Here is a 27231-nt window from a genome sequence, read left to right as displayed (position 1 = left end):
ATATTCAATTCAATTCTCTATGTTTTCCAGGCGAACAATAGAACGTATCCTAGGCTCAAATATACGTTTGTTCATGTGGTTCGTTCATTATACGGGCGTTATCGGTTCATTACCTGTCATTTCTTGATCATCTTGCTCATTATTCGGACATGAGCCAAAACAAAGCAATTACTCCCATCAGACGCGTAGCCAGGATTTTGTTTCTGGGGGGGGGGGGGGGGGGGGAGGGGAAGGGGGGGGGCGCCGCCCACAACAAAATACTATATGAGGGGAAGGGGGAGAGGGGGTCCCACCAAAATGGAAGATTTCGGGGGGGGCCGGGCACCATGGGCCCTCCCCCCCTGGCTACATGTCTGACGGATGAAAGCCTGCCTCTCATGCAAGGATACAAACAAATATATGTAAAACTCACCTATACAAACTGCTTGAGTCCTTCCTGCTCGACAACACGAAACCGCTCCATGTCAATGCATATAATTTTGAAAAGGGCTTCATCAAGCGCAGCTTTTCGATGAGCCGGTGCAGATCTGCACCCAGCGATGAAGGCGTAAGTTATTTTTGTCTGGTTCACCTTTTCCACCCTTCGCGTACTCATTCTCGTGTTTCCTCTTCAGAAACCGTGCACAAAATTCGATGGTACGCCGACTGCACCGTGTATCGTTTCGTTGCACAAATTGCAGCGTGCAGCTTGTTTATTTTCTTCGCGACTACTGTCGAGAAATGTCTTCCACGATGCCATGACTCCACCTGTATTTTTCTTGTCTTCTTGTCCGAATTATGATGTTCCTTTTCGCGCTGATCAAGCGGCGGGTTCAGGCAGCAACCGGTATCGACCGATTCATTCTTCAGCTTCGGTGTCTGGTTGTTCACGTTGTGGCGACGGGTCGCGCAGTTGTTGTCGATAAAGCTAGCTTCACACCAAGATACAATTAAGGGGTAATACCACACCGTTTGAATTGACATTCCCCGTCTCTCCTCAACGCCACCGTTCAACTGACTTCTTACCGCTTCATACAGGGTCCAGGACAAGGAGCGCGAATGCAGACCGGACAGCCGAGATGCACGGAAGCCAAAACCTCAGTAGCAGCTAGCACCCAGCTCTCCATCTCAGTGGCCCTCACAGCAACGGTCGCACCTCGTCTGGCGCGGGACTGTCTTTGTGCAGGTTTAGTCAATTCGGTCACGCGACAAGAGCGGTGACGATAGTCTACTTCACCTTACGATGAACCGCAACATACAGCTCGAGAGCCATCGAAACCAATTCAGTGCCTTCTGAGTGTCGCATGACCCTGGGGCACAGCAACGTGCCGTGTGTGTAGTCCCGCTCACGGTGCTGGATTGCCTGGGGTGACTCCTAGCGTCCGCAGCGGTCCACCGCAAGGTGAAACAAAGCGTGTAACCTTAACCCACTTAAATTTAAGACATATAACATAGAAAACAAGCGCCGAGACAAAGACCAAGTAAAAGGCGGACTTACATATAAAAATCCAGTAAAAATACAAGCGCCGGAGCAAAGCGCTAGAGGAGAAGAGAGAAGTGAGTCTCGCTTTGTTTTAATGCCAAAGCAAACCCACATTTCGCACTTCAAAGAAGTGCGCGCGAATGAACGTGGAAGGCGGCAGGGTTGGGCGCGTGATAAACAACGCTCCTTGAACTACAAGAAAACAATAACTGATTATCTCTCGGCGGCGTGCGAGTGAATGAGTTATCACAGCTCTCCGAATTGAGGCATCATCCACCTAGTGAACCCAAGGTGAACCCTTGAATGTAGGTGTTTTTTAACACAGAATCTGTTTACTGGCTAGATTTTATTCGAAAAGTGTAACGATCGACTGCGACAAGCGAGCGTCACGCGCAGGCCAAGGCACTAGAAAGAACGCAGAGGCCATAGCAGGTAATGCATTTGCAAAACATAGAGAAGGCATATTTAGTTACAATATTTCAAAGGCAATCATACTAACGATCAAGTAATTGCCACCAACAAGATTATCGGCGGCAAGATGTGGCACCAAGGAGCTCAGCAGAAATGGAACCCCGGACAACGCGAACCGCAGTTTGGCGTCTTTGCTCGGCGCCAAAAGAGGGCGATGAGGAGGGGTGCAAGCAGCCGGACTAAGTACGACTTGTCAACGGTCACCCGCGGTATCACGCGATTGTCCGCGGTGAGTGATGGTGAGTCCAGCATACATAGTCCAGCACATTTAGTATGCTGGCGACCGTCAGAGGGGAGTTATACTTAGTCGAGCATGCAGTTTGTAGGTGGCAGTCGCGTGCGAGTAATGCTTAGTCCAGCATGTTTAGACCGCAGGCGACCGTCGGCGACTCGATCATCACGTACACCCGCCGGCAATATGAAGGTGAACGCCAGACCGTCGACCGGTCCGTGCTATCTGCGCCACGACGCGGCTGCCGTGGCGGCTCGCTTTCTTTTCACGCGCTTCGCCGAGATTAAGCGCTTGGATCCAGCGCCGTTTTCAGATCTGCTGCTACTTCCTGCAAAAAGCGTGGAAGTGGATTTCGATTTCGGCATCTCTTTTTGTGGGCGTGGCTAATATAACATCGTCATCGTTGCAAGCGCGACGCGGTTGCTGACACATCACACGTATGAACACGTATGAAACAATATAGTGTTCTTATTTTTAAAAAGCGAAAAGTATAAGTCACTTTCTGATTTGTTCCGCAGCCTTCCGGTTTAGCACATATCAAAACAAACAAAAAAAACTACAAAATCACATTGTCTACCGATAGCGTTTGAAAAGCTCCTTCCCCGATCCCCGCGCTTTCTGCGGGGAGTGGCAGCAGAGCTGAGAACAACGCTCGATCCAGACACTTACCGCCGAATCCAGAAACCTTACTCAAACCACAGTGTAGTTTGAGTGAGGTTTCTGAATTCGGCGGTTACTCTCGGTGAAGCGCGCGTTAAGGAAGCAAGTCGCCACAGCAGCCGCGTCATGGCGCTGATAGCGCGAAGCGGTCGACGGTTCGGCGTTCACCTTCATATCGCCGGCGGGTGTACCAAGAGATAGCGCAGGGGGCGTATGGCGTCGCAACTTCAGACAGCGTTTAATAGATATCGTAAAAAGCGCAAAAAACATCCTCCCCTTGCGATTACTTCAGTTACTGCAAGGGGTCCATTGCAATATAAGAGCACTAAAACTACAAATCCCTGCACGCACCCACAAAAAAAAAAGAACACACTTCAAGTTAAAACTTTTTGTTAAAGCATGCTCGGGACACACTCCACTCTTTAATAAACTTAAACTTGTGTTTATTGTACTGATGAACTTGGAGAGCACCTCCGTGTTTCATGTGTGCAGCGCATCCGGCGCAATCTAAAGCTAAAAAATCATAACGCGCGCATGCACGACAGATTCTGTGATACCGTTATTTTTTAATCTGCCCACAAGACATTGTCATGTGGACATTACTACCCACATGACAAGGAAAAAATTTACGGCGTTTGTCTGTGGACAAAACAGTGGAAAGAAAAGCGCACAGCGTTGAGAGAAGGAGAGTAGTGAAGGACAAAGGCAAGAATGAGGTGACGTCACGGGGCGGAAGCCAATGCGCGCGCTGATATTGGGACGAGTCTAAACTTGCAGGTTTGCGGAACGCGTATGCCTTGGTTTGTGCTGCGAAATGGGGTTTCCACCATGTACTAGAGCTGGTCCAAGTCGGTGAAAAAAAATTTAAGATCCAGTGGTGGATCCTTAGGGAATATGTTAGCATGACCCTTGAAAAGCGCCACACATGTCCCCCTTTGGGAAACGCTAACATTGACCCCGCAACGAAGCCAAAAAGAGGCAGCAAAAAATAGAGAAAGCCAAAAAGAAAGCCAAGCGAGAAAGTCAAAACAGAAAAGTGAAGGGGTCAGCGTTAGCGTTTCCCAAACGGGGACGTGTGTGGCGTTTTCCAAGGGTCATGTAACGCATTTCCTAAGGATCCACCAATGGATCTTCCTTTAACTACTTTAATCAAGTTAAGCATGTTAATATTTCTTAAAGCATTAGCATTGTATCTCTCTTAATAAGCATAGTTTTCCTCTCTCTAGTTTCATCGCTCAGTCCCTTTTTTTTTTTTTTTTTTTTTTTTGTGGCACGCTGTTTCGCGCGCGCTTCGTGCGAACTGCGGGCAGAATAGCAAGGCTATTTACAATAGAACCTGAAGTCTCACGATGTCGCAATGTCGCTTTTTCCCTCTCTATCTCGTCAAGCCGCAGTCGGTGTGGATCCGTCGGTGCAGTGCGGAGGAGCATTTACGGACCGGAGCTCTGCTGGGTAGTTTTGTCGCTAGGGCCTTTTTGCCGATCGGCACCGCCCTGTCATTTCCGAGAAGCCGCGTGGCTTTGCTGATGGCGGCCATCAGTCTAGCGGCCTTCATTAGAGCCGTCCGCTGACGGCCTTTGTGTCCGCCCTCCATCTTCCCGGCACCCGTCCCCGAGCAACCTCCCTCTTGTCGAGTCCCTCTCGCATGACCGAGCATCGGAAGGGAAGGGCGGGCGAGGACGCGCTGTCCTGATGGACTCCGGTCGACGTGGATGTGCTCTCGCTCGTGCTGCTGTACCCCTTTTAACACTAATCTGACAGTGCGCTGGAAGCTAAGCGCTCGCCGGATTCATCCATCGTCTCCCTTTCTCCACCTGGCACGGCTCTCTGCTAGTGGCTAGAGGGTAGTGGCCACTTGACCACGTGGCAAAAGATACACTTACGACTGGTCCAATGGCTACATAGCTTCCGCCGCACCATCATCTTAGGGGGAACGTAGTGTTGTAGGCGTTACCGAAAAAAAGTAGCGAAATACATTACTCGTTATTTGCAAACTAAAGGAACGCGTTACCGACCTACGTTACCTCCAAATAAAAGAAACGCGTGACCGTTACCGTTACCGATAAAAATTAACGCGCATTACTTTTTTATTTATTAATTGAAGGTAACACCTTTTTTTTTTTCGGTGACAGTGTTTTTTGACACAGGGACCAAGGGTGTGGGCGTTGGGGTGTTTACTAAATTTTGACTTTTTGCGTGAAGAACAGACCGGCACAATTTCGATGGTATGGGGAAAAAGCGCAATAGTTATGGACTTCGTTTCAGCCTAAGTCCATACGCAGCCGACGCTACGAGCTAAGGGGCCCAGTCAAGCAGCGTCAAAAGTGTAACTCACTGGACCTTGTATTTTGTTTATAATTGGTTCAGCTATAATAGAACACGTACAGAAACACGGCGAATACCATGATGATGGCCTTTTCACGCTGTCCGATTTGTCCCATCAGCTCGTAGCGTCAGCTGCGTGTGGGATTAAAGTAAAACGAAGTACGGAAACATGAAAAAAGTATAACTGTACTTTTTTTTTAAAGTCTTAGGAAGGATGTGTAACGAGTAACGTAACTACCTTGCGCGTCACTCGAAATAAGTAACGTAAGTGCGTCACCCATTTCTGTTTCGAAAATGTAACCGTTACTGCACGTTACTGAAAAAGCAAGGCGTTACCGGTAACACCGATACTTGTAACGCGTTACCGCCAACCAGAGCCGTGTATTGAGAGAGTTTGGTCAATGGGAGGCGCGGGCAGAGTCAGGGCATGCAGCAGAGTCGGAAAGAGGGCTTGGCATGCTCTCTTGACCAACCAGAAGCCGAAAAGAATCCCCTAGCGGTGGTAGCGGCAAACAGTTCTGATCAAAAGTCTATGTTCGTAAATGGTTTTAATAAACGCGTAAGAGTGAAGTGTAGTAACTCTCCGTGGTTGAAAATAGGGTGCACGTGTTGTTTTGATCATGATCATGCAGAAAGATGTAAGAAACGAATGCACCGCGCAACTCTGTTTTGCACGGACGTTCGGACGGCAGATTCCCGGCCCTGGGCGCTTGGCGTACGGATCATGTCGATCGTTCCGCTAGTCGCACTCTTCCACCATCATTTTGAATTAACGTGATTGAAACATCACGTGTATCATATTTTCAGCCATTGAGAGTTACTCCAACGCAGTTATCAGGTTTGTTTCTCGCGACCACCGCCAGGGTATTATTTCCGGCTTCTGGTTGGTCACATTCGAATTTCTGAAGACGCCCTGGAACACGCCCAGCCCGCTTTCGGCCAATGGCGCCTCCTCATTTGTCTCCTATACTTCCCAACGAATGGCCAAACTCTCTACATTTACGGCTCTGCCGCCAACCCGTGGTGAGTATAGTAATAAAGCAAAAACTTTATTTCGTTTTTCGTTGTTTCTTCTTTAAATCCGAAACATTGGTTTTGTCATATTGGAGGGAAAAAAACAAATCTCAAGTTTTCGGATAAGTACAAACAACTGGTTTTGGTTCTCTCTAATATAGTCAACGGAATCACAAAATGAGAGCCTGTCGGTGGCTCCAGCCATACATCCATGTCAAAGAAACTCTCAAGTTTCGGCGATGGTGGTCCAGCAGTGCGATAGTAGCGTTGTCTAGTTCGTGGATGATCGACCTCACAATGTAAAAGGTTGCTTATACCTGCCTGGCATCAAAATCTGACGAGGCACTAATGTCGGTCGCATTTAACAAAATTCAAATTTGTTACGAGTCACAGACCAAATATTGCATTGCCGTTCTACGTCGATCATCCAGAGTACAGACATTTTGATAGGCACCAGTTCGCCCCCACTAGGTCGTGCAAGTTGCGAGTGAATCCAGAGAAGTAAGATGTTCAATAAGTGTACCCCTCGCCGGATTGCGATTATTTTGTTTATGACGCACTTTATGTGGATTTCCGAAACAAAATCAAAACCTTCGAAGCTGTCGAGTACCACTCAAACTTCAATGTGCCGGCCCACGAGTGGACCTTGCTGCGAAATACACGACGGGTTTTCCAAGCGAACGGCGCGACCTTGCTTGTTTTCTGCGTGTATTTATCTACACTTTAGTTTGAGAGATAGAAAGTTTGCAGCAACGGCACTCAGCTCAAGTACTGGACTGTGTCGTGACACATATGTAGCCGGCTGTAGTTCTCACTTCGTGGTAACATAGTAACGATAAGGACAGTGTAGCTGTTATTTTATGACTTTCAAATGCACAGATAGCTCACACAGCTACAGTTGTAGCAGAACCAAAACAAACTGTTTTTTTTTTTCTAGACAGTCGCACAGGTCTGTGGGGCGCACAGAAATCGAGAGCTGGATAAGCCGTTAATGGTCCGTAAAACCAAAGTACGTGATCATCCTGAAGTGTGTCAATTATATATCCAGGTATCACTGAATAATAAAGCTCAGTGATAGTAGCGGTTTCCAACTAGTGGTAAAATTCTGCGTACGACGCACTGGTTGCTTTGAATGTCCGTGCATGTTTCTTTCTAATCACGATGAATGACAGTATATGCACACTATTTCCTGATTTTTTTATTGACGTTTTATTCGAGTTCTAAAACCTTATAGACGTTCAAGCAGGGCACACACTCAGTGTGCTTTTAGATTGACGAAACAATTAAAACAAGCACTGAAACTGTTGACGTTTCATCGTAAATTGTTTGGATCTGTGTGAAACACGTTAAAATCAAATTTCCTGCTCGTCTTCCCATTACAAAATATCACTTTCAAAACAAATGCTTTTTTTTAAACCGTGAAATACATTTAAAAGTAAAATCAGACCCTGGACATCAAGGGTTTTACAAGTATCAAGAAACTAGACGGAATGTTAAAAATGAACGAATATGTTGAGATTCTCACACTAAAAGTATTATCAATAAAATTTCCAGAGTTGTCCGCATTTTAAAATGATTTTATTTTAGTTAAGCACTAATAATTAAACTTCTTATGTTAAGCCGGGGTCACACTGCTACATCATACAAAAGACAGTCTGCAAACACGAGTCACCGCTGTATCCGTGGTTCGAATGCCGCGTGCCAAGTTTTTTCCTTCAACTCATTGTCATGCGGCATTCGAAGCACGGATCTCTAGGTGACTCGCGTTCGAATCTGTATACGGACCGTCCATTGTTTGATGTATGATCAGTGTGACCCCGGCTTAACAGTTCCACGTTCCCTTCCCAGCTAAACTATGCTACGTAGACGCAGAATACGATGTTATTAGTTATTAGTCCCTAAATAAGAGGGCGGTACGCGCTGTAAACAATGAAAACAATCGCCCCATGCGTAATCGATATTTAAATCGTTAAACATTGTAATCGTCATAAAGCTTCATGAATACATTATGCGCATCTACAATATATTTGTATACGTACAAGACAAAATGATCCCACATTACTAAAGTATTCGATTTAACAGGAAATATCAGTTCATAGAGTGCGCGTCACAAGAAATTTCGAAACATGTTCCAAAACCAATTGTCGGCCCTCTAACTAGAATGCTAGAAAACAGAAAAAAGAAATAACTTCAGCAGAGACACTTAAGACAACTTACGTGTAGGAATGCTAAAGTATTCCTACACGCAGCGCATTTCGACAAGCAGCGCGCCACGTCTTCATTTTTTCAGACGGCGCTCCGGCGGTGCCATCAGGCTCCCCCACTGCGCAGGCGCGGCGCACCCGCCGGCTCCACGGCTTCCTTGACGATGCATCTGCGTTGCCGTACTTTTCTTTGTGTTTTATTTCTGAGGCCCGTCTGCTTTCACCTTGAGCGGCCCCGCTGGCTTCCGTGACGAAGCATCTGATACCGCGCGTCGCAGTCAATGGGAATGTAAGTTCCGTTTTCGCTGGACAGACAACGCCGACTTCGCTCCATGGGACAATTAATGCTCTCGCATTAATATCTTCTCCTTTTCACTCGTTATTTTAATCCATGGTAACATCATTGTCGAACATGTAACTTCTATCTTTTTTCTAACTGACGTTATTCTGGTAGTTTGTTTGAATTATTGAAATTTCTGATAAAATAATGCATGTTTATGTAACTACGTAACCCATTTCTGTTTTTTTTTGTTTTTGTTTTTGTTTTTTGCTTTTGTGTTTTGGTTTTTATTTTGCTTATTATTGGTATTGTTAGTTTTTCATCTGGCATAAACAGATGGCCTAAACTTATTATCCTTTTCGCCTTATCATGGACCATAACAGTCGCTACGCGGTCCCAACCCATCCAACACTCTGAATGCATCAGATGACTACCCGACTGTAATGTGCTGCAAACTAAAGCAGGCAGCAACCAGTCGAAAATTTACCTACTGTAATGCATTTCTACGAGAAAAAGCGGGTGCATTTTTTTTCTGCGCTTGATTATAAGAAAAACATATTACAAAAAATTATAACGTAAAATAGCTTGGAATATTTCTCGATCGCGTAAATTAAAACATTTTCTTTCAAATTTATTGCAATAAAGAAAGCGTTGAAACAGCTCAATACATGCATTTATGTTCACTGTCGGGAATTGTAAGCGCAAACACGGCGTCGGCGCTTTTCTGCATGAAGGATTTACGTACCAAACGAACTAAGAACATCTGAAAAACCAAGAGAGATGACAAGAACTACACAGGAACATTGAACTGGTTACTCAGTGTTCATATATATAAAATCAAAATAAAGTGAGGGCCAAGTGATATACTCCGATTCGCAATAAAAAAGTATTGCTTCGTTTTCTCTGGTCGTCCTTAAGCTCGAAGATGCTTGTTCTGCGTTTAAAACAGCACCCGCACTCTCGGGGTCTTTGAAGATAGGGAGCAGCCAGAAACCAGGTGCCCGATAAAAACTGCCCGGCATTGTAAATAATGAAGCGACACTTTTCATATCCCCCGAACTTCATTTTTTACGTTTTGAATGATTTTAACCACTCGTAAAGATACGCGACGGGGTATAAAGATCACCGGAATGCTTCGGAATTTTTAACACACTTTACATTCCTTTCGATTGCTATAATCTTTGCTTGTTTTTACACACTTGCTATGGAACAGAAGGTCCATTGACGAAGAAAAATCCTTTAACTGAAGCAATTACACTATTTCAATGATACTGAAGGTACTACATACTATTCGATACGACACAAATAACAAAAGTGATTTATGTTATTTTCTGATGAAGAGATCAAATTTGCACGCGCGTTTTTCCATAGGAATGCACAGGAGCGTCGCTAATGTAGATTGGTTGCTGTCTGCACGATATAATAATTCTATGCTCGTCGCGCCCCCTTTCAAAGATCGCGTGACACTAAGACTGCATTGGATTGTCTTGAGTAACTCGTAGCGGTTTTTTCTTTTTTTTTTAGGACGTAATTTTTTAGAGTAATTGAATTACTTTTGGAAGTACATACTAAACTTACTTGCAACCGTTATTATATTTCTCACCCCTCGCTAACGGCATCCTATCGACAAGGATGCCGCTGTCAAGACAGGCACATTATGTGCCGCATGCCATAATGAGCGCGAGATACTGCAGCATTCGGTTTTGAAGATCACGGGGCTTCGCCCTCCCTGAGGGCGTAACGGATATGGTTGGGGCCCTGGGCTTTGCTGGCGGGGAAGGAAGGACGGAAGCGGAAATCATTAGTCACGAAGAGGAGATCAGACGATTGGTGGAAATTATCTAGGGAAAATTGAATGATGCACAACTAACTGTAGCACCGCTGGGGACAGGTGGGACAGAGGAAAATTGGGAATCTCTCCCGCCTGGCTCCAGCCGAAAGTCTCAACCCTGTCTCTCAGTGGGTCCGATGCATGGTGTAACGCCGACTAGGTTTGACCAGAGGAAAATTAACGACTCCCTCGAAGGGAGGAGGAGGCGGGGGGCGATGTTTTTAACTTTTTTGCGCGATCCCCCAAAGGTCATCCTGGTGATATGCCACACTGCCTGCTGATAGTTAGGGGAAGAAAATTGACTTTAGAACAGCAGGAGGAAGTATATGTCTGTCCTTTTAGATATAGGCTAGGTGGCGCATGGTACCGCCCGTTAGAAAGGGTACAGTCATTAACATTCATGCATCCATCCATCCGATGGCTGAGATGTCGTTATTGTAAAGCGTTGCTATTTCGTGGCTGCACCTGAAGCTAGGTATTCATCCGGGACATTTACTGGGTTACAAAATAAGACGACTGCAAAAATAACAAAGCACGACTGAGCGTTTTTTTTTTTTTTAGATTCCAGTAAATATTTACTTGAGATAACATATCTGGAATAGACATCGCAATGCAATTATTTGTCAAAATCAAACCGGTTCTGGAACCACGCGTGATTACGAGTGGTGGCAAAAGAAAATGTGAGATGCCATTTTTATAATCGAGTGGCATTTAAATTAATCAGCATATACTTTTCAATCTCATTTTAATTTAAACGAGAGCGGGGTTATTTTGCTTAAAACAACATGGGTTTCAAAAAGCAATTTCCGTCAGCGCGTTTTTCATTCAGTCCAAATCCCCAAAGATTAAATATGTATACTCTTGTTAGGAGGAAGGCGGATTACGAATATTTGTTCCAAGAAACTGGATACTACGTAAAATAGCCAAATAAAAAGGATGGACGTGCAGGAACGTTCTGGTTCGCGTTGTTCGGCATGTTTGTCTATAATTTTTTGTTGAATTGTTTTTCTCACTGCTGCTTAGGCCACCAGTAAGAAAAATATTTATTATCATGTCTGATTTTCTCAGTATATTAGCATATTTTTTGGAACCTAGTTCACACCCTGTGTATTGTCCGCAGGGGAAAACGCTGGATGAAGAAAGCATTTTCTTTAGATAGTACGCACACGCTGCATCGTACAGTCCGCGCGTTCAACATTATGATACACAGCCCACCTTGAAATATGTTTGCTTTATTAGCGCACTAAGTGGCTGGTATCATAGATTAATCATCACTAACATAATATAGTATTCGCGAAATCCGTCACATCTCTCGTTAATACCCTGTCCACATCAATCACGACAATCACCCACGCATTCGTTTTTAAACTCGTCATTGAAGATTTGTTTCTTTATAAACTATATTTGTTGTTTTCTTTGTGTTTGTATTTTTGCCAATTTACGTATTCTTTTATCTGCAGTCCACTCTCCTTTGTAACGCCGTCTGGTCCTTGAAGGTAATGAAATCAATACATAAAAAACAATCAATCTTGAAAAATCAAACCTTTGTATAGTCCTATCTCTAGATAGTCCGCACCGCATAAAGTTTGGTATTTTATGCATGTTCTGTAAAATATAATACTATGAACTTTTCTTTTTGTATCTGTTTTTGGTACTCTTTCTTGAAAGCAGGCGACGTATATGAATAGTTGAGGTCTTTTTAGGAACTCTTTGTGAGGGTCACGAACGTCGCTTCATGTCTACAACTGCATGACGTTGGACGTATGAAGAGGAGAGTGTCCATTAAGAGCGTAGAATCGCGATTCGAGAACAATGCCAACTGAGTGCTGAACCATTCATGTCTATGCGGAACACAAGTTCATCATCTTCTTTTTGCAGGGGTTGTGGTGGCGTCAGAACGCCAAGATCTGATTGGCTCTGATTGAAGGATGGTGGGTATAGACCTCAAAGCAAGCTGCCTTGAAGTCCACCCATTATCTTTCGATCATAACCAATCGGAGCTCGGTGTCGTTTTGACGTCACCACAACCCCTCCAAAAGAACCAGTCGAACTTGCGGTACCCATAAAGTTTACGTTTCTTGCCCTCGTCTAACTATTCTCATGTTCGAATATATATAGTTTAAATGATCTCTCTACTCACGAACTTAAAATCCGGACAACTGCACGAGCTATGTCTTTGTGTCCACAAGACCAGGAAGGCCCAAATCTGCCGCGAGAATTAATCCATAGTGTTATACTCATTTGACCTGCGATTTATTGTGCAAAGCTATTAGTAAGACGAGCGCAAGTCGCGATAAATTTTATAATCGTATCATGGTATAATCGTATCATTCTCTGGAACCCTTCTGTTGCTCACCGTGAGTGACTGCCTCAGTATTCTGCAGTAAAGTGAGTTCACAGACCTTATTTAGAACGATATATAAACCTATGGGGAAAAAAAAGAAAGAGCAACCATTACCCTGCACTCAGTGATTGCCCGTTTTTCACGTACGCCGTTCGCTGGTCGAAGCGACCCGCGATGTTATCGCCGCACTGCTTTTTTCACCCTATCTAGAGGCTATAAAAGGAACTTGTTTTCAACCCGTTTGATTATATGTAAGGTTACTTTTCATAATGCAGTCTTTTGTCGGGCTTATGCGACAAAGTTCGAGGCGATATGAGTGAAAATTTGTAAAGATAATGTATTTGCATGTACGGACACGTCAGTATATTTCTGAAATAACATTCATATACTTAATTATTTGTATTCTTTCTTTTTTTAAGTCGTTATGAAACGTAACTCTTTCGTCGTCCTCGCATCAAACTGACATGAGTATATTCTTTATCGGCGCTCCGAAACATGCGACGTTTTAATTACCCAAATGTATTATGAAAGCAGGGAGGAGAGCTGATTCAGATGAAATTTGTTGTTTGTAATGCAGGGCCGTTTAGATTTGCGTAATGAACAAAATAAAGTTAGAATGTTGTAAGAACACTATTCAATCTGCTTTCCCGTTCTGCGAATATAAAAGCATACAAAATGCTAAGCAGTCCTGAAAAAATTCGAAATATGAAATGCAGAAACTAAACTGTCAAAATAAAAATTGAAATAAAAACACTTAGCTTTTGCAAGATGGTATTTGCAATGCTGGCGTAGCGTGAAAAGCCCACCTGCGCCTCTCAAGTGAACTAGCTCCTCTTGTGTTGACGCAGCAGTCTCCGCTCGTCCAGGATATTGGACACTATCTCCGCGTGGCTACAGAGGTAACAATCTCTAAGGTACAACACGAAAATATTTACAGGTTTAAAAGAAAGATATCTTCCACAAGAATACATTTTGTTTTTTCTTTCTTTTATTTTCAAAATGTCGTATATATATATTCTTTTTTTTTTTCCTTTATGTGTCAGCTAGATGAAGTTTTCAGAACACCAGTCAATTGTCATCTTTGTTTTCAAAAAGAAAACAATGATATTGTGTCCGACACGCACCAAGCTTTGTCGAATCGCTGCCTTCGTGGCATGCGGTTGAATACTTTCTAGAGGAAGGCGGTAGTCGCTAAGTAATCATTGCCAACTTTTCAGAACGCCGATATCCTTCAAACCACCTCTTCTTAAAAGAAGGTGTCCATAGGGGAAGACTTAGTTCGAGTATTCCTCGCTGGGAAACCAGAGGAAACAAAGGGCGTGATTAGGAAGGGGAGCGGATAAGCTTCTTTGTACGAAGTTGGGAGCGAACGAGAGGATCACAATTGGCACAAAGGGCGTGTGTCTCACTTAATAGTGAGACACACGCCCTAACTCAAGATAGTGTCTCACTTAAACGCAAACAATTTGATTATCAGTGAGCAACACGGTTTTTGTAAGGGATTGTCTTGTACAACACAGCTTGCGGAATTTTTTCACGAATTAGTATCTGGTATTGATGAGCGCAGACAAACAGATTGTATTTTCTTAGACTTCCGTAAAGCATTTGACACGGTTTCACACTCGCTTCTTCTCCAGAAACTTAAGATATTTAATTTAGATTCAACTGTTATTAGGTGGATTGAAAGCTATTTGTCCCAGCGGCGTCAATGTGTGGTTTTGAACGGCAAGCAGTCTGATTACGTTGATGTTACATCTGGAGTCCCCCAGGGCTCCGTCTTGGGACCCCTTTTGTTTTTAATTTATATTAACGACATTTCTAGCCAAATAACATCCCGTATTCGACTGTTTGCTGACGATTGTGTTTTATAAAGAAGCATTACGAGTGAGCATGACGCAGAACAATTACAGAGTGACCTGGTACGTGTTGAAAACTGGTGTTGTAAATGGAAGATGAATTTGAATCCAAAAAAGTGTGTCCATTTAAGTTTTACTAGGAGTAAGAAAAATATCGATACTCAGTACAGTGTAAATAATGACTTCATCAAAGCAGAATGTACGTACAAATATCTGGGTGTTATATTATCGAATGACTGTTCATGGAACGCCCAAGTCGATGATGTAGTCTTAAGGGCCGGCAGGGCATTAAACTTCATTCAGCGAAATTTAAAATGTTCCGAAACAAACTTGAAGAAAACGGCATATCTGACATGTGTTAGACCAATTCTAGAATATGCATGTGTTGTATGGGACCCTGCGCAGAAGTATCTAATTGAAAAACTAGAAAAAATTCAAAATAGGGCAGCGAGGTTTGTTCTGGGACGATATGGGCAAAAGGATAGTTGTACTGACATGAAAAGAGAATTAAATTGGGAATTACTCTCAGCCCGACGGAACAAATTAAAACTGAAATTTTTGTTTTCAATATTTAATGGTCGACTGGGCATTAACAAAGACGATTACCTAAAGCAACCGCACTATATTTCAAGCCGGACCGATCACTGTTTTAAAATACGAGAATACCGTGCCAGAACAAACATGTACGCTAATTCTTTTTTTGTCAAGACCATCCAACAATGGAACAAGCTGTCGGAGGAACAAGTGTGCTCTGCAACCGAAGAATTGTTTTTTTCACGTTTGTAACCCCCCTGCAGTAACGCCTTCGGGCAATGCGGGGTAACTTATGAATAAGGAATAAAGAACGCAATCTATAGGCCACTGTAGCTCAATGGAGCCAACAAAAATTTTGCTTCTTGATGGACTCTTCGGGTATGTTCACTGATGAAACCTTCCTCCCCTCGCCCAAGGGTTAATATTATTATATTATTATTATTATTATTATTATTATATATTATTGATATGTGGGATGAATAAAATTTCAGACCGAACTTCAGTGGAATTGATATCCTCAATCCCTAAGCTCAGGCCCGGAGGCAGGGGATGATAACGGTAAACATGAGCATTCGGGGTCGTTTTTTTTTTTTTTAAATTTAGAAGCAAGGCACGTCAGATTTATTAACATAATATTATTACCATTTTATTTTTCAAATGTAAATTTAAGTATCTGTATACCAGTGTTGGCAAAACACGTAACAAGTAACATCGTTACTGGTATTTTGTTTCAGTAACGTAGTAACGTACTCGTTACTTTGTAAAAACGTAAGGGTAACGTACTTACATTACTTACCTAGAACAGACGGGTAACGTAGTGACCTAACTCGTCACATCTTCCTAAAACCTAAAAACGAAAAGTACACTTGAATTGTTTCGTGTTTCTATGGTTCGTTTCACCTTTACTCCAGGCGCAGCCAACGCTACAAACTGATCGGATCAATCAAACACAGTCCAAAAGGCACCATCATGGCGTTCGTCCTGTTTCTGTACGTGTTCTATCATATCGCTCAACCCATCATCAACAAAAGCGGCCGAGTGACATGCGTTTTTGACGCTGCATACTTGGCCCCATTAGCTCGTTGCGTTGGCTGCGTCCGAACATAAGCTGAAACCAAGTATACGCTCCAAGTCATTCATTATTGCACTGACTCCACATACCTTCAAAATCTTGTCTGTCTTTTCCCCATGTAAAAAGTCCCACTTTAGAAAAAAAAACACGACGCCCGTGCCCTTTGCCCAAATAAAAAACGCTGTCTCAAAGAAAAAAAAAAACGCTTTAAACATTAAACGCCGTTGAGTGAAATTTGCTGCTGAATCACAATTCGTCACAGATTGACCACGCCACTTTTCGTTATTCATAAACAGACAATTTCCTTTAATTCTAATAAATTAAGAGTTGTTTATCAATTGTTTTCGCATCCTAGTTTGTGTTCTGCTATTTCTATTTATTTATTTTTTTAGGGAGGGAAAGGGGGGGGGGGGAGGGGGTGGCATTGGGCTTTTGGGCCTGACGCGCCGACTCTGCACCGATGGCTAAGGGAGTGTGAGGGAGCATAGTGAAAACCAGAGCCGTGTATAGAAAGGGTTTGCTCGATTAAAGGACCGGGCAGAGCCAGGGCGTGCACCAGACGCAGATAGAAGGTTTGACGTGCTCTCTTGCACGCCAAACCCCTCGCTCTAAGTCAAAAATAATCCCCTAGCAGTGGTATAGGGAAACATTTTTAATAAGTTTGTAAGAGTTAAATGGAGTAATACCCCATTCACACGATCATAAGTATTCCTTAAGCTAAGGGACCTTTATTTTCTGCGGCGAGTCAGAGGCCAGATTCTTAAAAAAACCTCTTACCTACGACAACTTAGCTACGAAGTTCGTAAAGTTACGATCATCGTAAGTTGAGGCGAGAACGGTATTCACAAACGCGTTCTTAAGTGAGAGGAGGAAAGTTACGACCTCTTTCGGAGAAACGATGACTTCCGGTGCTGTTGTTATGGCAACGGCGTCTTCGGCAAAATGAACAACCAATTAGAGAGCTAGGCATAGTTCGGAGCACGTGGATTTTTAATAACAAACACAGGCTAACCACTCGTTGATAGACAGCTCTGTGTATGTCCTGTCCTGTCTGTGTGTAAATGTTTAGTGTTCAAGCTGATTCTCATAAACACGGTTGGCCTTTCCACCACCGCTTGTCTGGGGTTCGTGTCCGTGCAGTGGTATATTGACGCTAACACGATTTAAACGCTTCGTTGACTGCTACAAACTCGATCGTTACGAAGTCAACACAACTGTCATCGTTGGTAAAAGCCCCGTGCCAGTCGTTTGCAAAGCGACGTAGATGGAAACAAACTGCCGCGGCGTTTCTCGCGGCCTCGGAAATGCAGGAGTGAGCCGACGTTAAAAAAGATACGTTTGAACTACGAGAGTGTCAACAAGAGTCGCGCAAATACCTGTTCACATTTGAAGCGGACGCGTGCGTTTGATCGAAGTGCTGGATTGAGACTGCGTTTCGGTAAGCGCTTCTGGACCAATCTTCTACAATTGCAACTCGATACACTCGGCAAAAAAAGGTTGGACCGGCATCGCGTAGCTCCCACAAACTGATGTAGCTCGACAGTAAAAAATGGCATACTAATAACAAAGTGTACATACCGTGTTGCGAAGGTAATCCATACGGCGTTTATTTGAGCTCTATATCACAGAAAACAAGGAGATAGAATTGAGGAGTCCCTTTTCGACGACAGCGTTCGTCACCGCTGCCTCGGAAAACAAAGTGATCGAGATGATAAGGGGAATAGGTTGACCTCTGAAATTTAGTTCAGCTATCAAACTATTCATACGGGGAGGGTCCACAAGGGTCGCGCGGGCATATTCCATTCAGCAAGCCAGCCGGTCGTGGGCAGACGGTCTTGAGCAAGGACCGTCTGAGCAATGCTGCGCCGGAACGGGTCGGAGCGCCTGCTAGGCCTATATATTCTGCCGAGCTCGCTTGGTCGGTGGGATCGTTGCCTTTGTTGCCGTTTCCGGGTGTCTGTGGATCCAGCGTTCATGTTCGTCGTGGTCGGTTTCAAGCACTTCTTCATTTTTTTTCTTGCTGCTTGAAGACGGGACGCACAAGAAGAGCCGGTAGAAAAATAAATGTGCGTTGGTAGTCGCGACCGCGCAACTGAGCGACGTTGTCGGCCGTGTTAATTTGATCGTAGAAAGTGCGTAAGACAGCTTCGGAGCTGTGGTAGGATTCTGTCGTAACCTGCGCAAAAGTTACGACAATTTCGTTTCGAGAATACGGATTTCCTCTCAAATTTGTCGTACGCATTTTTTTTTCGTCGTAAGTTCGCTTTGAGAATCTGGCCTCAGTTCACGATCCTCAGCGCGTGGCGTGCTCTCGCGAACCAAGACCGCGGCCTGATTCGCCGATTGCAAAGGGACCTATGTTCAAGGTACCTTTATGCTGACCGTGTCAATGGGGCATCACTCTTCATGTGTGAAAATATAATGCATGTGATGTTTCGATTATGATCCTGCAAACAGATGTAAGAACCGAATATGTCACTCTACTCTCTTCCGCTCGGTCGGAGTTCGACCGATCGGACGACATTTTCCTGTCCCTCGGCGCCTGGCGTAAGGATCACGTCGGTCGTACTCCTAGATTTTGATTTTGCATGACCGTGATCGAAAATCACGTGTACCATATTTTCAGCTACCGAGAGTTACTCTGACGCACTTATTAATTTTGTTTCTGTCGACCACCGCCAGGGTATTATTCGCGGCCTCTGGCTGGCCACATTCAAATATGCGAAGACGCTCTGGAACACTCCCAGCCAGCTCTCGGTCAATGGCGCCTCCTTATTTGCTTCCTATACTTCCCTATGAATGGCCAAACTCTCTTTATACACGGCTCTGGTGAAAACTAGTGAGAGAAGTTTGGAAAATTTGTAGTTCCTCTTTCAGTAAAGGGGACAAAAAAAAAAAACACTGGTCCCTACGCATTGCGGTATTGCTCGATTCAACGGGAAGAGCCACTGATAGTCATCAATCGTCACCGTCGGTACAACGGGACCGACGCCAGTCTTGGAACGTTTATGAAGGAACCGTGTCGTATCACGTGCATTCTCTTCTGGGTTTTAGTATGAGCATATGGGGAGTCCACGCAAAGTTATGACACCTCCCGAAGAAAGGGAACACAAGACTCGCCGCATCGAAGCAGAGTGTGAACGCGTGCGGTCACTAAGTTAACGTTGGCGCATAGTGTGCCGAAAAGCTGATGATTTGCCTTTTATTACACACGGGGACAATAATCTGCGTCACTTAAAACAAAAGTGAGAAGTGCGTTTCCACGACTTTGATCGACTTCCAAGGTTCCCGAGAGAACCACTTTCTTAGAAATCTGGGACATCCTCTCTCTGGCAAAGCACATAAGAGAGCCAAACGTTGCGATGTACGCAGCTAGCTCGTTGAGTGACGAGGCTGTCAGTATGTTACGAGACAGAAAAAAAGACTGCGCAGGGGGACTAAGCAAGACCGGGCACCTTGTTTAGTGCCACGGTGCAGACCGCATTTTTGGTGGTGGTGTATTTTTTTCTAAGGTTTTAACTTCTCATTGGCCACGTCAATCGCTGAACTCTCCGTAGATTGCAACGATTGGCAAACTCATTGGTGTTTTGCTTGGAGGTATAGGCGCTCTAAATTTCTAAGAGTGCATAGCGTCGACGAAATGACAACAGAAAGTTGATCCCTTATGGAACTAAAACTTCAGCTTTCTCGAACATTCGACCCTCTGCGCCGCCATCGCGTGGGTACCAAAAAAAAAAGGAAAGGCACATCGCTCTAACGAGGTGCTCCCCTTCATTGTGCTTGCCCGCAGTGGTCCTGCCCGGCCGCCCCGGGCATGAAGCCGCTCTGGTGGCCGATGGGGCCCAGCCCGCGCCCGCATGCCTGAGCCCTGATGGGCCCGCCACGCCGCCTGCTCTGCGCCTGCGTCCTGCTCCTGGCCGCCCCGACCGAGCCGGCTACAGCGGGCCTGGGAGCCGCGTCCAGGGCTCGTGGGGGCCCCACGTCCTCGGCGCCTGGCGGCGCGGTGCTCTGGTCCGAGCCCGTGCTGCGCCTGGTCCGGCAGCGGCGCAACGCGTCGGCCGCGCTCCAACTCGTCGAAGAGTCGCAGTCATGGACGCCGTCGACGTGCACGAGGGCGTCGCTGGCCCCGCTCGGGGTGCGGCCGGGCAACCGGACTACGGCCGTGTTCGAGCGGCAAGTGCAGGCGGCCGTGCGAACGGCCAACCTGCTCACGTCGCTCTCCGAGCGCATCCAGAACGACACGGAGCTGGTGTACGGCGAGGACCTGTATTACACGCTGTCGCGCATGAACGTGCTCAGTGAGGACGGACTCGTGGGCAGCGGCGTGCTCGTGCTCCAGCGGCATCGGGACACCCCCAGCGCGCTCAGCGTGTTCGCGTACCGACAGCGGGGCGGCGGCATCGCCTTCCATCGCAATTACAGCTACGACGGGGACTCCCTGGACCAGTGCCTCTGGTTCTCGCGGCTCGCCGCGGCTAACTACACCGAGTGGCTGCTGCGGCGCTACGGCACCTCGGTGCTGGATGTGGCCAGCGGGCTCGAGCTGGCCGCCAGGGACGGGCTGTGGACGGCGCCGTACTACGACTGCGCCGTCACCGACGCCTGGGTGGCCACCTTCTCTGTGCCCTTCCTGGGCTTCCGCCAGAACAACTCGCTCCTCTTCAGGTGAGCCTCGCTTCTCTCACTGATGAGTGCGAGGCCCCGGGCCTTTCGGAAAGAGCGCCTGGATACGTGGCTTGCACGTGACGTCATCGCATGTACGTGCAGAAGGTACTTACGCGATAAGCAGCAAGGCCGCCACAATGGCCGCTTCTGTGACGTCACTAGAAGCCAAGTATTAGCCTTAACACCTTCTTTTAGGACACGGGACAGTCCCGGTCAGTCAGGCGTGAGGTACGCTTTTGGGTATTCTGTCGTTCCCGCATAAAACCATCGATAACTATTCTGCATTCTCACTATTGTGACTTCGCGTCATTGAGATGTTCAGGAAGTGAAGTTTATGACGCCAAGTTCAATACTACATTCTCGTTCAACGGCTTGAGAATGTGAGCAATAGTGTGCAAAGATTAATAGCATTACTACTGGCAGCTAACCTCAGCCTACGGCGATCGCACCTTTGATTTCCAGTGTCCCCACGTTTTGCTCCCGTACCACGGAGCTCCGTCGCGCCTCTAATTGTACCTCGTAGCAACGACTTACTCCGGAAAAGAATTTTCACTTCTGCGATTTTGATCGGTATACGGCGCACACCGCGGAACCAATTACTTCCCGTCACTGCTGTCCAACTGGCGTGTACGATTGGCAGGTCTATAAGATATACAGTGCAAGTATTTCATGTGCTTTTCAGTAACAAATGGAAACATAAATCTCAACTGTGTTTTCTTACTAAGTAATCGCGCGTACAGCCACCTGTCATTTTCAGAATTTAATTACTGACACCACTGCAGCCAAACGTAACCATTTCGTTTTCATTTTTTTTTTTTTAATTCCCCCCAATGCTCTACTTACAGGCATAGCCTAGAGCACGAGCGCGGAAAGCGCCGGCCTCATTTTTGGACGGCAAAGAATTATGTGTGTTCGCAACGTTAATCTTGCCGTGGGCCATAATACTTCGCACGAGGTAGCAGCGTATACCGCATAAATGCTCTACTTACCCGCTGAGCCAGACTACCATCTTGGAGGAACAATCTCAGCGCAGACGAATGGCAAAGTTGGCAATTCGCAAGCGCGTAAAATCTCATCCCTAACTCGGCTTGCTCCCTTCCCCTGTCTATTTAGCGACATTCTCTTCCGCGTCATTGAAACCTAGCTTTGTGCACGAATCTATGACAGTCAAAAAGCCTCACCTATCTCACTAAGCGTTCGGCCATAGTTCGGTGGCGCATGCGTGAAGCCGCCATAGCTTTAGTTCACAGGAGGCGGACGGCCGTGCATGCTAGGGCTCGTGCCGTGTTGTGCCCTACACGCGCAGTGTTCCAGCAAGATTGTCGTACGTTCAGAAAGACTAAAGTTGCCTCGATTCATTGCTTCAGCGTTGGCGACTGGTTGACCAGATTGGTCCATTGTAACCTTGACCATGGTACTTTAATAAACGTTTATTATCTTTCTCTCTCGCGTCGCTGCTTTCAGCGTGAGGAAGGAAATGGCGTAGAGAAAGCACATTTTGTCTTAGCGTGACACAAGGTTTCAAAGCGTATTTTAAGTGTAAAACGTATTACATATATATATATATATATGTCACACGGATATTTTACATTTAGTGGGAATTTAACATGTCTGACCTGTAATCAATGGGAGAAGAACCATAGCGATACTGAATAAACCCTTAGCGGTAGTATTTTAGCTGCAAGTCTGAAGGTTAGTCACGACTGGTGGCTAAACAATATTGTAAAATGTTTGAAAATGTTTACTTTGACACATTCATTGTTCCTTTCTTTTTTTCATGTTTCTTTTTTTTCTTTCAAAACTTACGCGAACAGCCTTTATGGGGGATAGACCCTTTCCGAATCTCACTCTGGCCACTTCGATCACTATCATCTGAAAAATGGCATATGTGCTATACTAATGGCGGCCTTTTGTTTACTGATGAAGGAAGATGTTGAATATGCTCATAAGCAGATGATTCGAGGCCTATACATTCTAGACGTCAGCGCGACGTGAATCCGCGATTGAATGCAAGAGCAGCTGCGTAGGTGTTGATTCCTAACTCGGGCCCAGTCAAAGTCAATCTGCTAGTACCACACACTCGGCTTCAAATCCCCTTAATGCATAGAACGTTATTAAGAAGTCTATGTGGGTTGGCGCTTCGTTCTGACTGGTTGCATCTTTTTCGCCATCGACACTGAGTGATTGAGAACGAACTGTACAGTGAAGCGCACATTCTCGTTTACCGTTGACTTGCAAAAGTGACGGTGCCCCATGAAATACTCTAGACCGCAGGTTCACTGCCGCCATTAGTACGGTAAAAGTTCAACTGCCATTTGAGTTACCCGATGGCACGGAATTCCGGAAGGGGCCTATAAACCAACACGCGGCTTTGACGTCACGCAGCTGCGGTGGCGCTGTCGACGGCACTGCGCATGCGGAGACGCTTCGCTTCACGCGAATTCGGTTTCTACGCACGCGCAGAAACCGAGTGGGCAAACGCGGGCTTGTTTGCAAACAGCGTGTCGGTCTATAACCTCAAAAACTTTGGTGTTAGTTGTCTCCCTCACGTGCAGTAATTATTAAAATAAAAATAAAAAACATGGTCATCCTAGACAACCCAGAGAACATATATGTACCAAGGTTAACCGATATTTGCAGTCCCTACTATTCGCGCAAACGCTGCATCCTGCCTATCAACGTGTGGCGTTAATACAATACAATACAACTTTATTTTTCCAGAAGTACTGGAGGCGTCCCCAGACAAAAAAGCCTGCTAAAAGCAGCTTGACTGGGTCTGGGTTACCCTTATACATGGCAGCAGCTCGGACAACAAACGTAATACAAAACACTTTACCAGGATAAGAAAAATAAAACAAGTTCACATAACATTGAAGTACCAGAAGAACAAAATTAGTTATGAATAGTTGAAACAGTAGGTACGTAAGTCTTTTTTGCCAATTGTGTAGATGTTTATGTTGTTCGTGAAATATTTATTTAACACGTACGGTACTTTGTACTGCAATGATTGGAGGTTGTAATTTTTGCGGCACCGAGGAAGGAGCCAAGTGTCTACACGGCGTGTGTTTATATTACTTCACGTTTCTCCTCTAAGTTCAGAAATAAAATACAAAAAATATATGAGTGTTGGCGATGAGAAACGAAGGGTACAGAGTAAGCGATAATCATGCATATACGCGTTTACGGGAAGTATTTGATATCTAGAAAATAATGGTTCTGTATGGTCTGTATATGAGACACCCGCGAGATAATGTAAAACTTTTTTTTTATGACCTCGTGTCGCAGAAAAGCCGGCGTCGGCGGCGTTGTGACGGGAAAATCCTGATTGGTAGATATGGTCATGACGTCACAGCCACATGACATTGCGTGGGAACGCGTGAAATGATAGTTATAAAAAAAAAAAACCTGACATGTATATCGAAATGAAGGTCGCCGCATGTCTCAAATAATTTCACTTTTTACACTCATTCTTTATCCTCGAAGAAATATTTGAATAATTTTAGATGGGATTCGAACCCACGACGCTTTGGTTGCGAGCCAGACACGCTAATGACTAGGCCATGTCCGTCATTTGTTTTATTTATGGGGCCATGTCCGTCACACTTCCAGCTCACTGGCAGGAAGAGCATGAGAAGCGAATGAAAAGGCGATGCGAACGGGGCCCTATAAAGCGATCGTGTTCCACTCTTAAACGCAAAGCTTAAGCGTCCTCCAGGTTTTTATCCTCATGTCCGATTTATCTGTGTCTGCTCACGGTATTTTTGCTATGTTACTTAACCTAGACAACTAAAAAAGCATCTGGGCCCAGTTAAATTCCAGCTGCATTTATGAAGAGGTATGCCGAATGGATTTTAATGTTCTCAAGTGAGTAATTTGTACAGACATGTACAAATTACTCGAAAAATGTAGTTAAGTTACCGAGTATCGACGCCAAAAGTAATTGGAGTAGAGTAGGAATTACACATTTGTAATAGTAATTGATGAACTACTAACTACTGTAAAAAAGTAGCAAGTTACTTTTGAAGTTACTTTCGAAGTTACTTTTTTATATTTTTTGGTAGCAAAGAGAACAGCAGTTTTGATGCGTGAAAAACCCTGCGAGCCTAAAATAAATGCAGTCATTTTATGACTTGCGTTTTCCCCAAAATAGTTTATTCGCTCGAAGGAGCAATTGACTTTCAAACTTATTATCGGAGCGTTTTCCCCTTTTCTTCCTAAAGACGTCCCCAGCCAAGCTAAAAAGACGTTCCACCGTGGCGCCGTATGGAACGGCAGCGTTGAATTTCAGAAACAGGCTGTGCAAGGTCGGGTAAGCGAGTGTCTGCATCTAAATTTGGTGTCCATGACGAAACATGTGAGGTTTGCCTCGGCTAGAGGGTTTTTTTTATAACAAACTCTCCTCCTTTTTTCTTTTTTTTTTCTTCGGCAAGTTGTGATTGTTATGACTGGCCCCTCTTTATTCCCACCACGTTCGAAAAGTACGTTGAGCGAGTGCCCCCGTCAAGGAATCCAGTCTCGCCTCACGACGATGAGATTATCCGGACGATTGCGCGTCTCGTTGCAGTGCTAATGCTACGCTACTGAAAAAAAAATGTTTTTGTTTAACAGATGATGAAACAAAGTATACTTCACCGCTGACGCCCGGTCCAACAAAAGAGAGAGAGAGAAGTAGGCGTCTATTAAAACAGTGATGTCATCCAGCGCCTTGTGCTGGTTTGCTACACTGTGTAATGAACGGAATAACAAAGAAAAAATAGAAAGGAGTAGAGAAAGGTAAGAAAACGAAATTGATATAAAGGAAGTATAAGAGAACATAAAAAAGTGATACAAAGTAAAAATAAAAAAACAATAATTGTAGATGTGAGTGTTTCAATAGCAAGCGTCATTTACCACTTCAGTTCACTTTAGAACACTAGAGCCTATGTTGTAAGCGAGTATTCTTCAAAAACTTCAGGAGAGCTTCTGTGGCCTTATAACCGTCAGAAGATGTCATCCAGGGGCCAAACACGATGTCGATGCTTATTTGTTCTTCTTCTTTGATGTTGAGGTGTTTCTTCATTAACTGCCTTTCATGGCTGTACTCCTCGCATTCGCAGACTACATGTTGGATGTTATGGACGCCGCCGCAGGATGCACATTCAGGAGACTGAGCTTTTCCGATTTTGTGAAGGTAGCTGTTGGTATACGCAACTTTTAGCCGTGAGCGGTGTAGCACGGTCTCCGTTTGTCTTGGTAAACCTCGTGGAGCCCGAAACTGTAGCTTAGGATCAATATTGTAAAGATTTCTGTAGTGGTATTGAGGGTTTTCCCAAAGAGACGATGTTATTTCTTGGCCGATGTTTCTTATCATGCTATTTGAATCTGGTCTCGAGAATGGAATAGAGACAATAATAATGCTCTCGTGAGCATCTCTACCAGCTCTGTCGGCAAGAACATTTCCGGTTATACCGGAGTGGGCAGGAACCCACTGTAGAATAAAATGGTGTCCCTGGCACGAAGCTTGGCGAGCTGCTTCCAAAATATCTTGTGCAAGTTGCAGATATGGGCTACTTTTTTTCATCGAGGAGAGTGTGTAGAGAGCGGGCTTCGAGTCAACAAATATTGCCCAAAACTGAGGTTTTTCAGTTCCCGCCTGTGTCACTGCTGCTCGAATTGCCGCGAGCTCTGTCGCCGTTGATGAGGTGACGTGGCTCAGCTTTGCTTTTATGGATGTTCTCATAGAAGGAATGTAGACTCCCAGAGCCGATGATGACGTCATTGCAGAGCCATCAGTGTAGATGTGGCGGAATGAGTTGTATGATTTATTGATGTATTCAAGAGCAATCTGGGTGATTACCGGCGCAGGCATTTGTGCTTTCGAAGTGATCCCTGGGATACCTGTTCTGATTTCTAAGTGGGGGTACTTCCACGGCGGATATCTTGGAATTGTAGCCGCTTCAAATGATCTGGGAATATAATCCTGCAAAAGCGTGACTACTTGGGCAAATCCTGAGGATGGTCTCTCTGTTGTGATATCTGCTAGATAATGTTTATGTATTCGAGTTTTGTGACGAAGATGAGCTCGCAACGTTTCTTGTGTCCTTAAAATGGCGGGCGAAACTGCTCGTGCTTCAGCCAGAGTTCCCACATTCGATGTGCATTTCGGCAGTCCTAAGCAAGCTCGAAGAGCTTGTGCTTGGGCACGTTCTAAATCTTTAAGAAGAGACCGTGATACATTATGCATAACAGGAAGACTGTAGTGCATAAGGCCGAGAAACAGAGCGTTGTATAGGGCCATTAGC

General features: G+C 45.0%; 1 protein-coding gene across 1 annotated transcript in view; it reads left to right on the top strand.

The window, feature by feature from the left end:
* Positions 1–27231, top strand: part of LOC8036209 (probable G-protein coupled receptor 158) — a 229250-nt gene that overhangs the window by 65126 nt on the left and 136893 nt on the right. Inside the window, exon 2 of the mRNA XM_029991980.4 lies at positions 20076–20950. Coding sequence (XP_029847840.2) covers positions 20157–20950 — 794 coding nt within the window. The 5' untranslated portion in view covers positions 20076–20156. The remainder of the gene's footprint in view (positions 1–20075; positions 20951–27231) is intronic.

This window comes from Ixodes scapularis, unplaced genomic scaffold (genome assembly GCF_016920785.2).
Source record: "Ixodes scapularis isolate PalLabHiFi unplaced genomic scaffold, ASM1692078v2 PGA_scaffold0__279_contigs__length_252992795, whole genome shotgun sequence".
Classification (NCBI taxonomy): Eukaryota; Metazoa; Arthropoda; class Arachnida; order Ixodida; family Ixodidae; genus Ixodes; species Ixodes scapularis.
Note: the sequence above shows the minus strand (reverse complement) of the source record. Positions and strands in the feature narration are given on the sequence as shown.